Source organism: Aquarana catesbeiana, linkage group LG04 (genome assembly GCF_042186555.1).
Source record: "Aquarana catesbeiana isolate 2022-GZ linkage group LG04, ASM4218655v1, whole genome shotgun sequence".
Lineage (NCBI taxonomy): Eukaryota > Metazoa > Chordata > Amphibia > Anura > Ranidae > Aquarana > Aquarana catesbeiana.
Window position 1 is genome coordinate 294,651,900 of NC_133327.1, and position 22,015 is coordinate 294,673,914.

At 43.8% G+C, this 22,015-nt stretch overlaps 1 protein-coding gene across 6 annotated transcripts in view; it reads left to right on the forward strand.

Moving 5' to 3' along the window:
• The window catches only part of PRIM2 (DNA primase subunit 2), a 449,872-nt gene that overhangs the window by 136,573 nt on the left and 291,284 nt on the right, over positions 1–22,015 (forward strand). For all 6 annotated transcript variants that reach the window (XM_073626716.1, XM_073626712.1, XM_073626715.1 and 3 more), the window contains 2 exons: positions 2,770–2,873; positions 19,446–19,537. In XM_073626716.1, the coding sequence (XP_073482817.1) occupies positions 2,770–2,873; positions 19,446–19,537 (196 nt within the window). The remainder of the gene's footprint in view (positions 1–2,769; positions 2,874–19,445; positions 19,538–22,015) is intronic.

A 22,015-nucleotide genomic window follows, 5' to 3' on the forward strand; every position in this document is an offset into this window, starting at 1 on the left:
ATTTTTGATTCTGACATAATTCTGAGTTTTATGTGCCTTAGCTGTTGAACTGGCTGTAAATTATATTAAAAAGCCTCTGCTTTTTGGAGTAAAGGCAAAAGAAAGTTGACTGGTCCTTACAACAGTATTAATAGAACAGAAGCAACTAACAAAGGTGAGATAGGATGTAAGGGCTGAGAGGAGAAGAGCTTGAGAGGGTGGGGGCAGATTCTTAGGCCAGGCGGCCTGTAGACTTCTGTTTATTCTTGATAAGGCACTGTAACGCTTGGTACACACGTTTTTGTTTTTGTTCAGCCTGCAGGAGCTCGCCAGGAACTCTGTACTAACTGTGCAGTGTTAGTACAGTGATCTCCCTGCTGAGCTATTGTGTTCGGAGAGTGGGACTGCCCCTCCGCCAGAACACACCGGTCAGCGGCCATTAGCTGCGGGTGCTGTTTGGAAGCTGATCAGCAGATGTTTTTCTGGTATACCCATTCTACAGAAGTCAGATATTTGGGCGGCTTCTGTCGGACAGGCTGCCGTACACACAGACCGAATGTCGTCCGGTTCCTGTTGAACTGGCCTATATTCGGCCCATGTCTATCAGGCTTAAATTTGAGGCTTTTATTTGTGTTGCCGTGGGGGGCATTATATTGATTGAAAAGGTTTCAGAGCTCAAGATTAGTAATTCTTAAAACCTTTATGTATAATTGTAGGAATACTTTCCCCAATCATCTTTCAGGACAGCAACATGAGATAATTGTAAAAGTTTTACATTCTTCAGGAAACGCAAACAGGTTAAAAACCTCCCCCACCTCTCTTGTCACTAATGTGAATTTAGTTTGTGTTTCTTGCTGTCCAATAGAGCACCAAAACTTTTTTTTTCTGACCTGTTGTGTGAGCAATCCCTCTCTGGTTGCAGATTCTGTTGCCTGTCTGGGTTCATAACTGGAAGTGCCTTCCTTTTAAAGTAGATCTATAGGAAAAACTTTTTTTTCATTTTGAAAACAGTAAGGGTGGGTTATAACCCTGTCAGATTTTTTTTTTTTTTCGCCATCTGTGTCCCATTTAGAAGATTTTCCTTCATTTCCTGTCCCATAGTCAAGCAGTAAGTAAGATGAAATCCCTGTAAATGAAGGGAATTCCTTGGAGACCCCCAGGTAACCAGAACTAGTGTCCCCATTGGAAATTTTCCCCTCTATTACTTTTTTGAAGACTTCACAAAATGTGGGATTTTCTTTACGTTCACTTTCACTGATAATTGATAAACTGGACAAATATAGAGGGTAAATCTCCCTAATGGGGTCAATAGAAACCAAATAGGTGTTCTAATCCCTCTCCACTCTATCCAAAACTAAAAAAAAAGTTTTGCTTTTAATTATAAAAATTGTGACACTGTTGGAACCTGACCCTGTTCCTTGGGCCAACTCCTGGGGCTCCCCGCCTTGGCCTCTTGCTTTGCTGACCTTACATCTGCCAAAATCACTTTCAGGAGAAAGCCGACAGTCGGCTTGCAAAGAAAAAACACTTCCATGTGTACAAACGCTGCTGCCATCGATGTTTCAAAGAAGTCATTTGTGAGCTTTCAAAAGTAGGAAAATTCCATTGCTTGGATGTCTGTCTATGTAGTTTTTTAGTACTTAGACTTGACGAAAAACATCAGATTATAGTCATCTTCTGGTGCTTTTTAGTGGCTCCTTTTACCGGTCTTCGGGCACCAAAATGTTCAGTGGCTAGATGGATAAGCGATGCTATTGGCTTTGTTTATAAAGAAGAGGAAAGTCATCGCCCATCTTCAATTACAGCACACTCCACCCATTCCTTGGCAACACCATGGGCAGAAAGCGCAGGAGCATTAGCGCAACAAGTTAGGGCTGCTAACATGGTCTAATCAAGACGCCTTCATTAAACATTATAAAGTCTTTCTCAACAAGACCCAGCCTTCGGGATGAAAGTTCAGCAGTGTTGACTTGCCCCGAGGTATGATTTTTACTTATTCTCTCATGTTGCTGTCATGGAAGATGATTGCAGAAAATCTTTTAGTCTTACAGGCAAATGGTATTTCTAAGAATCTTCCATTACCGTGTTCTTACTGGTGGAGGTACTCTTTAAATTCAAATTGAGGGATGAGTGAGGTGGGAGTGCCTGCATGTGGTTCCTGTAGAGCAGGGGTCTCAAAATGGCAGCCCTACAGCTGTTGTGAAAATACAAGTCCCATGAGGCAATGCAAGGCCGACAGTTACAAGCATGACTCCCACAGGCAAAGGCATGATGGGACTTGCAGTTTTACTACAGCTGAAGGGCCGCCAGTTTGAGACCACTGCTGTAGAGGATAGGACCAATCATCTCATGTTGCTATCCTGGAAAATTCCTAAAAATTATTGCATACGTACAAAATATTCCTAAAGTATTGAAATCATGGCAATAATAGTGCAGAAAGCTTTATGCAGTATACCGTAGTAGGCAACTTGGCTGTGGGCAGAGCCACTTCATGTGTTACACAGGCATGCATTCATACATGGTGTTAAGTCAGAGACGTTCTTCACGCTGTGATGAGAAAAGTGTTTTAACTTAGTTTACCGACAGGGGAAGAAAATTCAATTACCCATAACAGAAAAGTATGTCACCACCTCATAAAGGTTAAGTATCAAGTATTTCAGTTTTTTTTATCCCAAATGTTTTCTAATATAAAATAGGGTCACATTAAAAACAGAATTTAGGAGCTTACAAATAAAAATAAGGTACTGCTTGGATGGTATAAAAAATTATCATTTATTTTTTAATTTCTAGTTCTGAAATCCATAGAGAATCTCGGTGTTAGTTATGTGAAAGTTTCGTCAGATTACACCGCCAAGCTGGAAAATGAACTTAGAAAACTCAAGTTTCCATACCGAGTGAGTACAGATGTGTGAAACATCTCAATTAACAATGTTTATTATAAATTTTCATTTTGCACAAATTCCAAAAGCTGTTTTTTTCTTTTTCATGCAGATGCATATGTAATTTTAGGCTCGGTTCACACTGGTGCGATGCGGGAAACCCTGCGTTTGCTATGCGGGTTCCCACATTGCACCTGAATCGCACACTGGTTCACACTGACATCTGCAAACCGCTGCGGGTATCTATATAAAGTTTAAACTGGTACAGGAATCGGATCACATAGGTGTGAAAACCCATGCCATTTGATTCCTGTGTGGACCAAAAAAAAGTCCTGTATCATTTTGGTCCGAATGCGATGCAAATTCAGCCATACAAACTATATGGCTAAATTTGCATCGCACAGACATTGCATGTGATTTGCACATCAATGCAGTGCGAATCGCATGCAATGTCTGTGTTCGCACCAGTGGGAACCCCTTCTTGCTTGTTTATACCTTTCCATGTGTATATCTTAAATTTAAAAAGGAGTTCAATCAGCGCAAAACAAACAAATCACATAAGCAGCTGGACACTCAAGGTCAATATATAAATCCCTAGGTAAAAATGTTAAATGGTCAGTGCATCGCTAAAAACGACTAAAATATAATATGGATTCATATATGTCCAATGAGAACCATACAAATGAGTTCAAGTTCATGAGTCACAAGGTGTAGCTGTTTCCTTGGAGTGAGAGAGACATCAGCACACTGGGAGGAAAGGGTGACAAGTATAGGCGCAATCACTCAGGAATCATAAATCTCCCAATGCAAATCTGTAGTAAATTAAATGTTCTATAATAGAACTAGTTAGTCCATATAGCAAAAGCAGGCTAAAAAGTCTATGTATTAGCGCTGGAGGGAGTTAAAAAAACGTCCAAGAAATGCAAGCAGGGCTGCCGTCAGAGTGGGACAGAAACCACATTCCGAAAGCTGTGAAAAAAACACAAGTGGAAAGGTGCCTCTGGGTGCAATAGTTTGAACAAATAGGTTTAATCTCTGAATAAATATACTCACATTTAGATGGAAATGACAGGCATGGTATACAGATGTCAGGATGACGCTCCCAAGCTCTTTGCCATGAGCATTCTTGTTGATCGCAGCTTCCGACAGGTGGATTCGCCGGCTCCGGAAGGCGGTCTCAGAGCGAGGCTAGAAGCGCACAGTGCTGCTGACTCAGATGAGTGACATCAAACGTGGATGCGTTTCGCGAGCGTGTGCACTTGGATGTGTTTACAAGTCACGCTCTTTTCTTAACAGACAAGTTTGGTATACCGTGAAGGGCCATAGATAAGGGAGAAGGGAGGAGTCATGGGCTGGACTTTCTTTAACAGAAGTCAATGCAAGTTGTATTGAGGTTGCACCAAAAGTAGTACAGGAACCTTTTTCTAAGTTGGAGCGACTTGAGTTGCACCGATTTTTTTTTTTTTTTTTTTACTTTGAACTCTCAAGTCACATGACAAGTTGCGGCAGTGTGATCTGGGGCTAAAGAAAGGGCTTTGTTTCAGAAAGAAGAGACAGGTGTCAGGTACACCACTTTTGTATTAAAAGATGAATGTTGGTGGTCCTTTTCAGTGAACATCCACTGTCAAAAATTTAAGTAGTTGGCAGTTATTCCTTAGGCAAGTCAAAGTCTGCAGTGCTCTTCATGCTGTTTAGGGATAGGCAAATGGTTCAGTCCGAGCATGAGTTCGGGCCGAACATTGGTTGTTCGTCGAACAACCAAATTATCAGGGCGGTTGTCTGTTTGGCCCGCTGAACGACCACAATGCACTGTGCCGCCGCAAAGTGCGTTGCAAGCCCTGTGTGGTTGAAGCAATGAAAGCTTCACCCAATCAGGGCACAGAGCACTGTCAGCTATGATTGGACGCTGTCATGATGACTCTATCCAATCATGGCTCATTGCTGTTAGTCCCGCCTCACACTATAAAAATATTCTTTAAATAACAGACATTTTCAGTGTGATATTGGCGTGGAGAGAGATAGAACAGGGCTATTAGATCGTTAGTGTGCTATTCTGATTCTATTGTCAGTGTAAAATATCAGTTTAGTGTGAATCTGGGGATAGTTTAGTGTGAGTGTAGTGCGACCATTCATCTTTACATTAGTGTGAATGTATGGATAGTTCAGTCAGTGTGACTGTAGTGACCATTTAACACAGTATATTTAATTGCGTTACTGCAATTTTTTAATGGCGTGCATTATGTGCCGTTTTACGCAGTACATTTCAGTGCGTTACTGCAAGTTTAACGCCGTGTATTGCAGTGCGGTACCTTAGGATTAACGCAGTACATTTCTGTGTGTCACTACACGTTTGTTGCAATATATTGCATTGTGTTAATGCAGTTTTACTGCAGTATAGTGTATCAGTGGAGTATGTCTGTGTAGTAGCCAGTACTCAAGTTAGAGTGCACCAAACACCACTTTCCATTGATTAAAGTGCATCCACGTACACATTTCCACATCTCTATTACATTGTGTTAATAAGCACCCACCTCCCCATCATGTCTGGGAGGACAGCAGGGAGAGGCAGACGTTTTCATGGCACTGTGAGGGGGCCAGCAGTTTATGCGTCCACAGGCAAAGGTGGACATGGTCAGTCCTCAGGGCATCATTTCCTCTTTTTAGTGATGTTGCTCATGCTATCCAGCCACAGCATGCAGAGGAGGTGGTGGACTAGCTTACGAAACCATCCTCATCCTCCTCATTTTCTGTCACCCAATCAGAGACTGGTGTACAGTCCACTGCAGCTGCCAGAGTGGCTAAACCTGCCTCCTTGTCCACAGCTATTCCTGCCATAGCCCCAGCATCAGGCATGGAGGAGTCAGCTGAGTTATTTGAACACAGCGTCAGCCACTCGCGCCTTGACAATGCACAGCCATTACTTGAATCAGATATTGTTATTGAGGTTGAGGAAGGCAGGAACATGAGCCTACAAAGAGGGGCGGACACTGGTACACACATTGGCAGTCATGCTCTTCCAGCCGCAGCGTATTGCCAAGTTGTCTCCTGTGGTATTGAGGCGATGATAATGAGGTTAAAGACGTGACTTGGGTGCCAGATAGAGCAGAGGAAGAAAGTGAGGGTGAGGCACAACCCCAACAAGGCAGCCATCATGGAAGAGTAGAGTGGAGCCACCCTATTCAATCACACTGTGGAGCTGTTCTCTCCCAGCCCACTTCCCACAGCTCAGCTGTCAGGGCCTTTTTCTTTAATTGTACATCACGGGGCACAGAGCCATAGTAACTGATATGTGGGTTATAGGCCACCTTCAGGTGATGGACACTGACACGCCCTAAGACAAAAACTGCACTCACTATATAACCCCTCCCACTAGTGGGAGTACCTCGTTTTTTTTTGCCAGTGTCTAAGGTGTTGGTCACGGGTAAAGATGTGCTGTGCTGAGCTCCACTGGAGCAATCCTTGCTGGGGCTAGCCATGCAACCGGATACATTCAAAGTGTCTTCTGGGCCGAATTGAATGGTACTCGGGCCTCGTATCCGAAGAAACAAGGTCTTACCTGTAACGCTTCTCTTTTAGAGAGCTGGACCCCAGGATCCAGTACTTTTTGGTATTAAGGCCATAAAGTTTTTACTGGCGGAGGTTTCTTCGAAGGTTCCCCAGCTCCTGAAGGTTTAACGGAACCCACCGTGGAGGGTGAAGATTGGGTCTGTTGATTTACCACAGAAAACCCTGCAGCGGGAAAGGTAAGTGGAGTTTTTCTGAGAAATTTTAAAATTTTTTCTTGAGACATGTCTCCTTTAAATTTAGTAAATGCTGTCATGCCTATTTGTCACCACTGGGGGCTGTATTGAGTACTCACGTTTCATGCTTCTCAGAGCCACGCTGTGTCTTGTAAGCAGATGCTTCTCCTCTGGCCGAAGGACAGACCTCTGGTAAGTCTGGGGGGGGGTTCTTCCTCTCACCAGACGCCCACCATGAAGCGCTGCAATTTAAAAAAAAAAAAAAAAAAAAACGTTGCGAACGGCATGCTGCTCGCGGATTACAGACCCCCCCCGGGCATTCTCCCTCCTCCCGTGGACCCCATAGTATCAAGAGCCCCCGCTGCTCAAGCGGGATAAAGGCTCTTTTGAAAGGGAGGTGGAGGGCTGTATGCACTGTGGGGCTTAGAGCGGCGTTGGCGTCCTCCAACGTCCAGCGCGGGGAGGCATGTTTAAAAGGCTCCATTTGTGTTTTGCAAGCTAAAGAGGGACATGAGCAAAAGGTGGCATTTAAGGTTTGGTGGCACAGGCATTTCCTCTGACACATTTATTACTGCATCAGGCTGAGCATTAAACACATCAAAAGGCTCTAGAAAGACTACTGCTGTCCCTCGGAAGCCTAGATCCATCCCAGTAAAGATGGCATCCTCCCCTGAGAGTACTATGGCTGGTCAGTGAGCCATCAGGAGGGGGAAGTGTTGCAGCTGCACTTGACATTGCAGCTCCTGCGTTTATTACTAAGGAGGTCTTTTCTTCAACCATTTTAAGCTTGGAGCAAAAAATTGATGCTTTAATTGCATTCAAGAGTGGGACTAAGCATAGTAGATCCCCATCCATTGCTCAGGACCCTCATGCTGAGGAATAAGGAGCAAGAGATAATGAATTTCTTTCAAAGGACCAGGAAGAGGCTGATGTTTCCTCTTCCGAAGAACCTGACATGGAAGGTTCAGGTTCACAAGAAAGATTGTTGGTACAGTCTCTCACTGAATTGGTCCGTTCAACTTATTTCCTGCCAGTAACACAGTCAGTGGATGAGCCCACTTCTGGTTTGGGTTCGCTAAAACCTCCCCAATCTGTTCATGCGTTGCCTATCCATTCTTGGCTGAGGAAGCTAATGTATTCTGAGTGGGAGCACCCAGATAAACAGTTTTTTTCCTCCAAAAAAGTTTTCAACACTTTATCCTATGGAGGAAGAGTTCTATAAAAATGGGGAATTCCAGCAGTTGACGCTGCTATATCTTCTGTGAACAAAAACCTGACTTGTCCGGTAGACAATGCTCACATGCTAAAGGATCCAATGGACAAAAGGTTGGAGTTTCTTTTTAAGAACTATATTTCGCTCGCAGGTTCAGTTGCTCAATCTGCGCTGGCAGTAATTGTAGTTTTTCAGTCCTTAAAGGACCAATTTGTAGAGGTGCTCAAAGTTCTTCCTGATCAGCAGGCCCAGGATTTGGCCTGGGATAGCAGAAGCATTATGTTTCACAGTAGATGCTATGAAAGATTCTATTCTCCAGGCCTCACGGCTTATGCTAGGGCTGGTACATGTGCGTAGAATCCTATGGTTGAAAAATTGGTCAGCCGAAGCGCCATTCAAAAAGCTCTTGGCCAGTTTTCCTTTTCATGGTGAATGGTTGTTTGGAGACGATCTGGATAAATATATCCAAATAATTTCTGGTGGGAAACGTTCCCATTTACCAGTTAAGAAGAAGTTTAAGCATTTTACTTTTAAACGTGCTTCTTCTCCAGTGCCAGGAGCATCAGCCTCCAGGCAGTCGCGACGGCCTCCACCGTCAGGTTCAAGAGGTAAACCTCAGGGTCAGTCCCAGAGTCAAAAGAAGACCTGGGGAAGATAACCCACTAAACAGAATACCAAAGCCTCATTATGAAGGGGTGCCCCCACTCACTCGAGTGGGGGGGAAGGCTTCTACAGTTTTCAAGGGTCTGGCAGGAACAATGTCAGGACAGATGGGTGGCTTCCTCAATTTCTCTAGGTTACAAACTTAAATTCCGAGAGTTCCCGTCCCCTCGTTTTCTCAAATCAAGTGTCCCCAGAGATCCAGTGAAAACGAAGTCTCTCTTTCTAGCCTTGGATCATCTCTTGTCTCAAGGAGTGATATCGGTGGTCCCCTTGGAAGAGCGAGGTTCAGGGTTTTATTCAAACCTTTTCACGATCCCAAAAACAAACGGGGATGTCAGACCCATTTTAGATCTAAAGGATCTAAACTGGTTTTTGAATATCCGTTCTTTCTGCATGGAGTCTATCCGATCAGTAGTCTCCATCCTGCAGGTGGGAGAACATCTGGCATCAATCGACATCAAGAATGCTGATCTGCATGTGCTGATTTTCCCAGCTCACCAGAAATTTCTACGCTTCATGGTAGAAGATCTTCATTTCCAGTTTGTAGCTCTGCCTTTCGGTCTAGCTACTGCACCTCGAGTATTTACAAAGATCCTGGCTCCTCCATTAGCCAGGTTAAGGGCTCAGGGTATAACAATACTAGCCTGCTTGGACAGCTTAGACTATCTTCTCTTGATAGATCGATCAGTAGCCCGCTTAAACCAAACTTTGGTCTCTGCTGTCAGCTACCTGGAATACCTAGGTTGGGTCCTCAACCTAGAGAAATCCCCCTTAAAACCGTCAAGGAGATTACAGTACTTGGGGCTGATCATAGATACAGCTCAGAAGAGGGTGTTCTTGCCCCAGGAAAGGATCAGTTCCATAAAAGAGCTGATTCAGTTAGTCAAAACAAAGAAGAATCCTTCTGTTCGACTGTGCATGAAATTGTTGGGAAAGATGGTGGCTTGTTTCGAGGCCGTTCCCTATGCGCAATTTCATTCAAGACTGCTGCAGAACAGCATCCTGTCATCTTGGAACAAGAAGGTCCAAGCTTAAGACTTCCCAATGCATTTATCCCCCAATGTACGTCAAAGCCTCAATTGGTGGTTGGTATCCTAGAATCTTCAAAAAGGGAAATCCTTTCTACCAGTTACCTGGAAGGTGGTGACAACGGATGCCAGCCACTAAACGCTAAATTTAACGGTTTGGCTATTGAGACCCACATTCTAAAAGATTGTGGGCTGTCAGCTTCAGTAGTTTCTACTTTGGTTCATGCTAGGAAGCCGGCCTCCAGAGTCATATACTATAAAGGCTGGAAAGCATATGTCTCTTGGTGTGAATCCAGGGGGTGGCACCCCAGGAAATATGTCATAGGAAGAATCCTCAAATTCCTAGAGATGGGATTAGAAATGAAGCTGGCCTTGAGTACTATTAAGGGCCAAGTGTCGGCCTTATCGGTATTTTTTCAGCGACCACTTGCTTCACACTCTCTGGTTTGTAACTTTATTCAGGGGGTAACGCGGATTAATCCTCCAGTTAGGTCCCCCCTGAATCCTTGGGACTTAAATTTAGTTCTGTCGGCTTTACAAAAACAGCCTTTTGAGCCTATACGGTATATTCCCCTTCTCTTAACCAGGAAGATAATCTTGGTTGCCATATCTTCTGCTAGAAGAGTATCAGAATTGGCTGCTCTTTCATGTAAAGAGCCATATTTGATTATCCATAAGGATAAGGTTGTTTTGCGACCTCATCCTAGTTTCCTACTGAAGGTAGTGTCAGGTTTTCATTTAAACCAGGATATTGTTCTGCCTTCGTTCTTTCCAGAGCCGTGTTCTATGAAAGAAAAATCACTGCATTCCCTTGATGTAGTGAGAGCGATCAAGGTCTGTTTGCAGATGACCGTTCAGATTTGTAAAACAGATCTTTTGTTTGTATTGCTAGACGGTCCTAAAAAAGGACAGGCAGCATCGAAATCTATTATTTCTAAACGGATTCGTCAGGTGATTGTTCAAGCTTATGGTTTAAAGAGGAAAATTCCTCCTTTTCGCATTAAGGCGCACTCCACCAGGGCTGTTAGTGCTTCTTGGGCAGTGCATCACCAAGCCTCCATGGCTTAGATCTGCAAGGTTGCAACTTGATCTTCAGTCCATACATTTACCAGATTCTATCAAGTAGATGTAAAAGGTCATGAGGATATCGCTGTTGGGCGCAGTTTACTGCAGGCTGCAGTATGAGTCTTCTAGTCTCTTAAGTGCCCTACATTTGTTGTTTCTCCCTCCCTTTAGTTGGCATTGCTCTGGGACATCCCACGATTAAAGAAAATAGGACTTTTATAACATCTTACCTGTAAAATACTTTTTCTTTTGAAGTACATAATAGGACACAGAGGTTCCTCCCTTCTTTTTTACACCTGTATTGCTTTGCTACAAAACTGAGGTACTCCCACTAGTGAGAGGGGTTATATAGGGAGTGCACTCTGTCTTAGGGCGTGCCAGTGTCCATCACCTGAAGGTGGCCTATAACCCACATAGTAATTACTATGGCTCTGTGTCCCGCCGTGATGTACTTAAAAAAAAAAAAAAAAAAAAAAAAAAAAGGATTTTACAGGTAAGCTGTTATAAAAATCCTATTTTTAGCACATGTGCAGCTGATCACACTGTTGCATTTTGCAAACTTTGTCTCAGGCACATCAAGCGTGGCAAAAACACCAGCCATTTGGGTACCACATGCTTGACAAGGCATTTAACCTCCCACCACTCAGCCCATTGGCAAGAGCACCTGAAAGCCACACAAAAGGGCTGCCAATCTGTTCCTCCTCCTTGCTTACCTTAGTCTGCCCCCACTATACCTAATGACCTCTCAGCAGCCTCCACTGACAGGGATGATGGTATAGCGCAGCGTGTCCCAGGTCCTTTACAGCCATCAGCCACCAGCACACCACCAGCTGTAGACTATAGCTGGCAAATTTCTCTGCCCCACCTGCTGCAGCGGGAAAAAAAATAGTCAATGCCACCCACATGCCCAATGTCTAAATGCAAGCTTGTCAAAACTTCTGGCTCTACAACTTCTGCCTTTCCGTCTGGTGAATTCTGTTCCCTTCCATGAATTTGCAGAATGTGCTGTACCACAATGGCAGGTTCCCAGTTGCTATTTCTTTCCACGTAAGGCCATTCCAGCTCTGTACCATCACGTGGAAAGAAATGTTGTGGCATTGTTGGGCAAGGCAGTCAGCCGCGAAGTCCATGTTACTGCTGACACGTGGTCCAGCAAGCATGGTCAGGGACAATATATTTTGTTCACAGCACACTGGGTAACTCTGCTTGCAACTCGGAAGGATGCAGGACAGGGCTCAGTGCTGCAGCTGGTTGTGCCCCCACCTCTCCGTACAGCTAGTGGTGATGATGCCAGATTTGTCAGCTGTACCCCCTCTTCTTTCACCTCCATGCCCTCCTCTGCTGAATTGTTCTTTGAACCACATGTACCCCCTAAGCGTTGAAGGGGCTATTCAGTGTGTCGGGCTAAAAGGTGCCATGCAGTGCTTCAGCTGATGTGTCTAGGGGACAGGAACCACACTGGAGCAGAGATTCTTGCAGCTCTGCAGGGTCAGGCCCAGAGGTGGTTCACGCCATGCCAGCTGGCGCCAGGAATAGTGGTGTATGATAATGACACAAACCTTCTGTCTGCCCTTAGACAGGGAAAGTTGACACATGTGCCATGTCTGGCACATGTCCTCAATTCGGTGGTGCAGCGTTTCCTAAATGGGTACCCAGGGTTGTAAGATCTGCTAAAGCAGGCCAGTAGAGTCTGTAGCCATTTCAGGTGGTCATACACAGCCAATGCTCGGTTGGATAAAATTCAGCCGGAAATCCACCTACCCATAAACTGCCTGATTTGTGACCTGCCCACCAAGTGGAACCTGACTTTTGGCAATGCTGCAGCGACTGCACATGCAGCAGAGGGCTGTCAAGTACCTGTGTGAGTATGGCACAACGACAGGTTCAGGCCGGCTCTGCTTCCCCCCCCCCATGGCTGCTCATAAAGGATGCATGCACTGTCACCATTTGAGTAGGCCCCAAGGATGGTGAGCCGTGACAGGCCCCAAGGATGGTGAGTCGTGACAGGCTCCAAGGATGGTGAGTAGTGACAATGCATGCATCAGTGACACAATCCCTGTTGTGTTCTTGCTGGAGCAGATTCTGCGTGGCATAAAAGTCAGGGCACTTGAGGCAGAGCAGCGGGAGGAAGAGGAGGACTTCCTTTCCTCTCAAGGTCCACTTTATGCAGACACCATTGTTCCTATGCCACAGAACACACAAGAAGAGAGGGAGGAAGAGGATTCTGGCAGTTTTCGAGGCGCTGAAGCAGAGGAAGACATACGTCAAACATTAAGAGATGGTTTTCAATCCGCAGAACCCTTGGGAGTAGTATGTGGCTGGGAGGAGGTAGTTCTAGATACTATAATCCTCACTGACCTTGAGGAGTCTGCTTCTCGTGCCTCCTCAAATTTGTGGTGCATGGGCTCCCTCATGCTTCAAAGTCTGCAAAAGGACCCAAGAATACGTGCCTTTTTAAAGGGGAAGGATTACTATTGGTTGGCAACCCTTCTTGACCACCGTTACAAGGGGAAAGTCTCAGAACTCATCCCGTCCCCACAGAGTGCAGAAGATGAAATCCCTTTAGATACCTTTTAAAGAGGAGTTTATCTAATGCTTTTCCCAACTCTGGTAGGTTACAGTGTCATGGAAAACGTCATTTTGAGGCTTCTGTTGGTCAAGAAAGGAGCAGTGGAGAAGGCGGCCGCCTAAGTGATGCATTTCACAATTTTTTTTAATCATTTAATTTTTTTTAATCCTCGACGCCCCAGTGCTGTCAGCTTCCACATCCCATCGGCAGCGTCTGCGTCACACGGACGATTATCTATGGGCAAAAACGGATGGAGCGCTTTCCAGTCGATCCACTGGCTTACTGGGTCATGAGAATAGACCACTGGCCAGAACTTGCCCAGTATGCAATTGAGCTGTTAGGCTGCCCTGCATCCAGCATGTTTTACGAACAGGCATTCAGTGCTGCTGGAGGTTTTGTTACTGATAATTGAATGCGTCTGTCCACAGACTCGGACCGTCTGACATTTATCAAAATTATTCAGTCCTGGATTGCCAGCAGATATGAAGCCCCTGATGCCAGTGTCGCTGATTAAGATTTTTTGAGATGTGGAATCTTTGCAGGACTTCTAGGCTGACTAGCGTTGTGGGTGTTGATTTCATCTAGAAGAATTTTTTTGGTGTAGGTTTCATGGGCACAATTAACAACCAGAGAGACCAATTTTTTCGCACCTGTTTGACAAGTGCATATAATTGCAATTTTTGACAGCAAGGCCAATTCTTGCTTTCATCAAGAGTACCTCAATAGGATTACGATGTGAAGCGCCACCAACACCCAGACCAATTTTTCCACACCTGTTACTTCTATCCAAAGTCTGTGAAAGAGACACTAGAATTTATCCCCCCCCCCAAAAAAAAAAAACAATCTCTATTCTTGTTCACAGTGCACTACATTGAGGCCTCATCATACAGACTGGCTCCGCAAGCCGTTGCTTACAAAATAAGGGAAAATTGCACGGAAAATTGTAACTTTTTTTGGCTTTATAAATGCAATTATTTCTGCAGCAGCTTCTATACGCACTACAGATGTGCCACTTTACAGGTAGACTAAGGGGGCCCCCAAGCACTATATTGAAAGGAACTTTTCATTTTCATGCTTTCACTTTAAGCATCAATAAATCACTGCTCATTTTAAAATTAAGTTTTTTTTTTTTTTTTACAAACTTTTTTTTCATTGATACATGTCCTCCAGGGCAGTACCCGGACCCCCGTAAACCATTGTTTTAGGGTTGTCCCGATTTACCGCGCATATGTGCGAGTACTTGTACTCGCACAAATGCTCCCGATGCCTAATCCGATACCTGGGAATGAGGCGACGTTGCTCGCAACCGGAAGTCAAAGGGTGGAGAGCGAGTCCTCAACAAGCTGGCTGGTGCAGGGCGCAGCTGCATGTTCCATCAGAATCGGTGACCGTAGCCATCACATTCAGTAATGAAAGAGACGTTCTGTGACTCCGTCGGAGGTTGGACATCCCGACTCCCATCTTGGTACACCCTGCACTCGGCCACAGTAAGCCAGCAGCGGATATCTTGTTACACCCAACCCATATAGTTCGGGCTGGGTGTAACAAGATCCCCGCTGCTGCTTACTGCGGCCCAGTGCAAGGTATAACAAGATGGGCGTCGCAGTATATACTATATGATAAATGACATGAATGATGAGAGAAAAGCAAGGATTTTGAAATGCTATATGCTATATAACATTGCAAAATCCTTCCTTTCCTCCATGTCATTTTATTATGCCAGACCAGCAATTGTCAATCAGTGCCCATAAGTGCCGCCTATCTGTGCCACCTATCGGTGCTCATCAGTGCTGTTCTTCATAATTTATAAAGATATTATTAGTCTGTATTGTGCTTTGAAAACTGTCACACAATGTTAAAAAAAGTATCGGTAATTCGTATCGGCGAGTACTTCAGAACCTTATCGGTACTTGTACTCTGTCTTAGAAAAGTGGTATCAGGACAACCCTACATTGTATGCCCAATAACTTGCATATAAGCCTTTAAAATGGGCACTTATGATTTTTTTCATGTTTGGGTCCCATAGACTTCAATGGGGATCGTTATACGATTCCGAAGTTTCGCAATGTTTGAAAATTCTGGTGCGAACCGAACGGGGGGTACTTTTTGTGTCAGATTTTTTGTTTTGTGGTTAAGGGCTCTTTCACATGGAGCTGCTCTGCATTCAGTAGGAGACAAATGAGCAGATCCCAAACTTAATCAGAGCTGAGTTGTTGTTATTATTATTATTATACATGATTTATATAGCGCCAACAGTTTGATGGATATCCGTTCTTTGACATCCATGATTGTTCAGTTTGTGTCCTGCAGACACGCTGACCCATGATGGCTCTATGGGTGGTCGGCTGTAAAATGGATTCTGTTTATATCAGGACACCTCTGATCCATTACGCTTGGGTTCAGAAAGATGGTAAAGGGCACAGTTCTTCCTAATTTTGTTTTGATATTTGCTGCACTTTGTCCCTACATTAATACATTAAGCACACATTGCTCAGTTCATTTTGCAGATCAAGCAATGTTGTAACATAATAGTAACTAAGTATTAATGGCGTAAACCTGTACTCAAAGCTGGCAGCACAAGCTATAGCTGCAGAGAGCACAAAGTATAAAAGCAGTGAGCATTGTGTGGAATGTCAAATACACAGCAACATTGTATTTTCAGGGCAGGTTATTGTAATTACCCTGTAATTAATCGGGTAGGAATTGATTCTCCCCTTCTGGCCCAGTTTGGAAGGAAATGCCAAATGTGGAAAACATTGCCGCTATCCCCAGTGGGAAGGATGAACTTGCTAAAGATGGTATAGCTTCCTAAATTTGTATATTTTTTTTAGGAATACTCCATGCCCGCTCCCCAAATTCTTCTTTCAAAAATTGGATTCTATTATCTCCACCTTTTGTCTGGGCTGGGAAAACCCCGAGACTGGCAACGCGGATGCTCCAGCTCCCCCTGTCCCAGGGAGGACTGGCAATGCCTCACTTCCAGCTCTACTATTGGGCGGCAGTCCTGGTAAAGGTCCGGTGGTGGTTTGACCAGCCCAGACAGAATCCTGTGGTGACCCTTGAGGCAGCCATCCTGGGATCCTATGGGGCATTAACCAATTTACCCTACGGAGGGCCCAAAGCCCACCCCCAAACGACGACTCTAATGCGCACGACTATACAGGTGTGGCAGAGGGCGAGGGCTATCTACAAGTCAGATTCTGTCATTACACCCCACACCCCTCTATGGGGTAATCCTATGCTGCCACATCTGTACGGGATCCCAGACCCCCAGCTGTGGGCGGCTAGATGGATAATCACCGTCGGACACATACTCGCGGATGGGTCCTTCTCCTCCTTCGAGACTCTAAAGGCTAAATATGACATCCCCGCCACTATGAAGTTTAGATATTACCAACTAAGACAAGTGACACTGGCCCAATTCCCAGGTCCCCTGACCCTCCAGACTGACGCGATTGAAAGACTGCTCATTGCTAAACTCATGGACAAACCTCTGTCCTCCCTCTATTTTTATCTTTCCATAGCACATATGACGTCCCTGACAAAAGTCTTTAACAAGTAGAAGGCTGACATCCCGGACTTGACTGACGAGAGCTGGGAAGACATGGTCTCTGACTATACCACTAACATGATCTCAGCAAAAGATCGCTTCATTGTACTGGAAAAGCATACTGGAAGTCTTGGGCACCTTTTGGAGACTGATCCCTCAGTATGGACCCGACCTTGGCATTGCTTGGGAATATGGAAAACATTGAAGCCCTCAAGGCATGAAAAACTATTTCTGTTCTATGCCCTATATTATGCAAGAAGAGCGATCCTCCTCAAATGGAAGCAGTCCACTCCCCCCACGCAGCATATGTGGAAGGCCACGATAAACTCTGTCCTACCACTGTACAAGCTCACTTACAAGAGTAGAAACTGCCCTAAAAAATTTGATAAGGTCTGGTCCCAATGGGTTGACGCACATGGATAGAGCCTTAGAGCTCATAGGGAAACTATAGGCAATATTGCTGTTCCTTAGAGTTATCTCCTGGTTACGGATAAGAATGCTACTCTATTATGTGCCTAAGTAAACTCCCCTGCCCCCCCCCCCCCCCCCCATCCCTTTACCCCTCTCCTTCTCTCCTTTCCTCTTTTTTTTTTTAGTTAATCTGAAGATACTATCGGGAACAATATTGTTATGCTTAATTGCCAAGGATTACCATAGTCTGAAAAAGACAACTAGATGTATCTTAACTGTTACCTTAGACCTTTATGACCTTATGTATGTAATTGATGTCCATGAACTGTGTCACTGTCTACTTTTATACTTTCAAATAAACAACTATTTACTGTTAAAACATTTGCTGCCTCCTGAAACTGTTTGTTGCCTGACTGTTATGCTGACCCCTTTTGACCTTCTTTTTATATCCCCTGAAATAAGTATTCATATCAGTAGGTTCCTACCTGCATTCTTGTGTTTTTTTTTTTTTTTTTTTTGTGACTTAAAACATTGAAGTACGAGAATTGGCATGACAGTCAGGTATCTTGTATTTTCAGTAATGAATAGGTTAAAGAGACTAGGAGTCATAATCAAAACTCACCCTTTTTTTTTTTGCCAGGTAAAAATGAAATTCTACAAATCAATATTGTATAACGTTTTTTTATCCATCAAACAGGTGGAACTCTTGGCTTATGTTTATATGCATTCCTGTACTTCTTAGGCCCATGGCACACTAGCCATCCTTTTTCTCTGTACAAGACAGAAAAAAAACAGAACCTGTTTTTATGTTTTGCTCCCTCATGGCCGAATAAGTGAGACTTTGCTCCTTTGCTGGTGAATGGTATTTGCAGCATTTCCTTCAGCGATGAAGCAATGACTTACTCATCTGGTATGTGAAGAAGTGATGCTTGGAAGCACAAGAATATTTCTTACTCATCCTATCACTGGCAACAATGTGCCCTGGACACCATAGATTACCCACTCTAGGGTAGGTCTTTAAAATGAGCACAAAAGTGCAGCGTGTATTTTGTATCACAATATGAAAATAATCTGTGCTAGAAGTGAAAATGATATAGCACAATAGTAAATTATAATGTCCCATGCAGAAAAAGATTTATAAAGTCCCATACAAAAAAATCCCAAGTGATTGGTGATCTATTGACACGTTGAAATGATGTTTCTCAGAAGGAACAGACTTCCAAATCCCAGTGAATCACCACATTGGAGGTAAGATGGGGGCTTACCAGATAATAATGATACTCATTGAAGAGAAGTCATAAAAGCATTTGTAAGCATGTGCTGGCTCTACAGGGCTTCCAGTTCACTCACTCCGATTACAGAAGAGCAGTATGTGTCGCACTATATCGGTACATACGCTGGACAATGGGGCTTCATATATGAAAAGAAAAACCGCTCTCCATAGTGTGAATCAATTTAAAACAATGTGGTTTATTAAAAGAGTTGCAATTACAATATCTGTGGTGTAAGCAGGCATTCAAAACAAAAAGGAGCTCCGACCTTTCCCACAAACAAAATAGCCACGGGTGGTTGGCGCATGCGCAGTACGTGCATTCCGGCTCCATCCTACGTGTTTCGTCATATGTGACATCAGGGGTACCCCTAATGATGTCACGTGGGGTGGAGCCCGAATACACGCCACTGCACATGTGCCTGTATGGCACGAGCTTGCACAGGGGTGCGGAAATCCATCTTGGGTGCTCCAGTGGGCAGGTGAGGTGCCATCACAGGGGCTCCTTAGTAAACACTGGCAGTACAGGTGGAGGCACGCACACCTGCCAGGGTTCCTCCAGTTTGCTGGCAGAATTGGACAGATTTTCCATTGCTCCTCGGAGGTGCACAGGCGGTGACATTGCTGGGAGCTGCCTGCCATTTCCTTGGGAGAGGATGTTGTATGGCAGCCATTTTCTTGTGACCCAACCTACCCTTTCAGGATGGGACAACTTTGGCTTTAAATTAAGTGAACAAAGACAGGACAAAAGCAAGATAAGCAAGGGGACCAACGGTAAAACCCAAACAGACATAACATAGCAAAACAAGTTCCCAAAAACCCTCCCTCACCCCAACACCAGAGTTTCCATTACAGTCATTAAGTGTAGAAAGATGTACATTGTAGTACAAAATTCCACTGCTGCACTTAGTGCTTGTTCGAGAACAAGTCTAAAATAAATATCTAGGTGTCTTGTGTTGGCAGAATCCTTCTGAAATGTCTAAAGGTTGACACCTAGAGTGCAGCTATTTATGGTGTCAGAAGCAAACAAGCTTGATGATTCTTAATTGATTTGTTTTATTTATTTATTTTTATGCAGTCTCCACAGAACGACATCAATGATGAAGCCTATGACCAACGGAGAAAAGATCATATATCGCATTTTATTCTACGCCTTGCATATTGCCAGTCGTAAGTAGTTGTACCTGTAGTTAAAAGTAAAAAATTGAAGCCGCGCTCCAAAGCTTAGCCTTTTTTCTCTTTAATTTGTCAAAAAAAAGACTGCATACATTGATGTCTCTACCCGAAACCAACATTCCTTGATGTGTTTTGGTTTATTCTTGTTATAGTTTTATCTGTAGTCAGTTTGAGAAAAACCTTACTTTACTACTTATCGCTCATTCACGTGTGTACCTTTCTTTTGTTCTTATTGGCTAACACACATACATTACCCTTTGGCTCTCCTCTCTTCCCTCAAAAATGTCAGCCCTGCTGTATTCAAAATCTTGTTTAGATAATACACTGTCCTCATCTCGCCTAACCCAACTACAGCATTTAAAGCTCAAGGTACAATATTATACAAACCATAGTTATCCATTTTAACTATACCTAATTGTGGCAACAGAAATGGGTGATCTTTTACCAACTTGGGAAACCTGATTTATCAGCATTTCCATGGTGATTGCACCATTAAAATAGGGTATACTTCCCTTCAAACTTAACTACTAAAGTGCCAGTCCAGCACAGCCTTTCATCCAAACTGTGCTAAATTGCCAGTGTCCCCCCATGTAGCCAAGATCCAAACTATTAGCGTCAGTCATTGAGGCTGATTTACAAAAGGAAGGTGACAATGTTCACTTAGATTAAAGCGATGTTTACTTCATTCATCCAGTAATGTGCAAAGCATATGATTGGGTATTCAAAGTGAACGCAGCTACTTTTTTATTGAGCGAAGATTTTAAACAATTTCAGTAATTCGGCCCCACTGAGCCAGAATAAGCATGCAGAAAAGGACTTCTGATTTCCAATTAACTTTATCTTTTTTTTTTTTTTTTAATTCTTTATCATTTTTCGTAACAATACATTTCCCACAGGGGATATTTCATAATACAAATCCACATTGATATAAAAAATAGTTATCCCCCACACCCGCCTAACCCCCCACCTCCCTACTCGCCCCAACCTGCAGGACCCTGCTCACAGAGAACACCTTCCTTCCTGGTCTCTCTGCTCTTCGGAAAAGTACCTGCCTTTTTATACCAAATTTATAATCTCCTTTAAATAGCTCCAGGTCTTTTTAAACTTAATCCAGCCTGCCCATTTCCCTGAATGGTCCTCCTCCTCAGGTTCTGCTCCTCCTTCGTCCATACACTCGACATTGTATATTTCATTAAGACCAAAGTGCCAGTCTCGAGTGTGGGGACTCGAGGTGTCCAGCCATTTCGACGCAATCTGTCTCTTGGCTACGTCTAACATTATGGGGACCAAAGAGGATATATAGCTCTTTACTGGTTCCGAAGTCCCGTGGAAAAGACAAACCCACGGGTCCTCCACAATTACCTTCCCCGTGATGTCCTTTATCAAGCCTAGAATTTTTTTCCAATATATTTTATTGATAGGGCACTCCCACCATATATGGGCCATTGTTCCTAAACTTGAGCACCCCCTCCAACACGTATTAGACTTCGTCTTATCCATTTTGCTTACCCTTTCTGGGGTGGCATACCATTTTGCAAGGCATTTATAATGAATTTCCGTTCTCCTAGTATCTACCGCTAGAGAATGAACCAGCCTCAAAATTTTATCTATCATAACTTTATTACATTGTGACCCCAAATCCTGCTCCCACCTTTTGATGTAGGGGGGCACTTCCAGCTCCTGCTCTGCTCCCAAAATCCTGTATAATTGAGCTATGACACCGCCTGATTGCTCCTTCATACAGAGCTGCTCAAACAGTCTGAGCTCCTCCACACTTCTGAGTGATTTCGGTAACTTTTCAATAAAGTGGGAGAGCTGGAGGTACCTCCACCCATCCATAACCCATAACTCTGACTCAAAACTTAGTTCCGTGAATGTGCGTATTCGCCCCTTGTTTATAAAATGTTTTAATTGAATATTATCTTCTTTCAGCCAATTACCTCCCTCCTCCCAGGTTCAAAAAATAAATTGTTTTTCATGTATATCAGTGGTGAATTATATGACCATTTATGCTGAGTGTGTATCATGTCCCAATATTTAAAAGTGTTATACGTTAACAAAGATGTGTTCATGCTAATTGCTCTGAATATTGGAGGGTTCCAAAGTGAGTGCCCCAAATTAGTATTGCTCAAAAAGTGCTCAATATAAACCCAACGCTTATCAGATCCTTTTTTTACCCCGTTCCGTGACCTGTGACAGCACTACAGAAATGTAGTACCTATTGAAATCTGGTAAAGCCAGTCCGCCTTTTTTTTCCCTCTACTCAATATTTCATAGGAAATACGTGGTTCTTTGCCACCCCAGACAGCTTCGCTGATTAAACTCCTAAGAGCTTTTAAGTAATACGTCGGTAAAGGGATAGGCAACATCTGGAATTTGTACAGAAGTCTAGGTGTTAGAATCATTTTGACCGCATTTACTCGTCCAAGCCATGAGAGGCCTAGTACGTAGTCTTCTCGCTTCTTGCCTAAT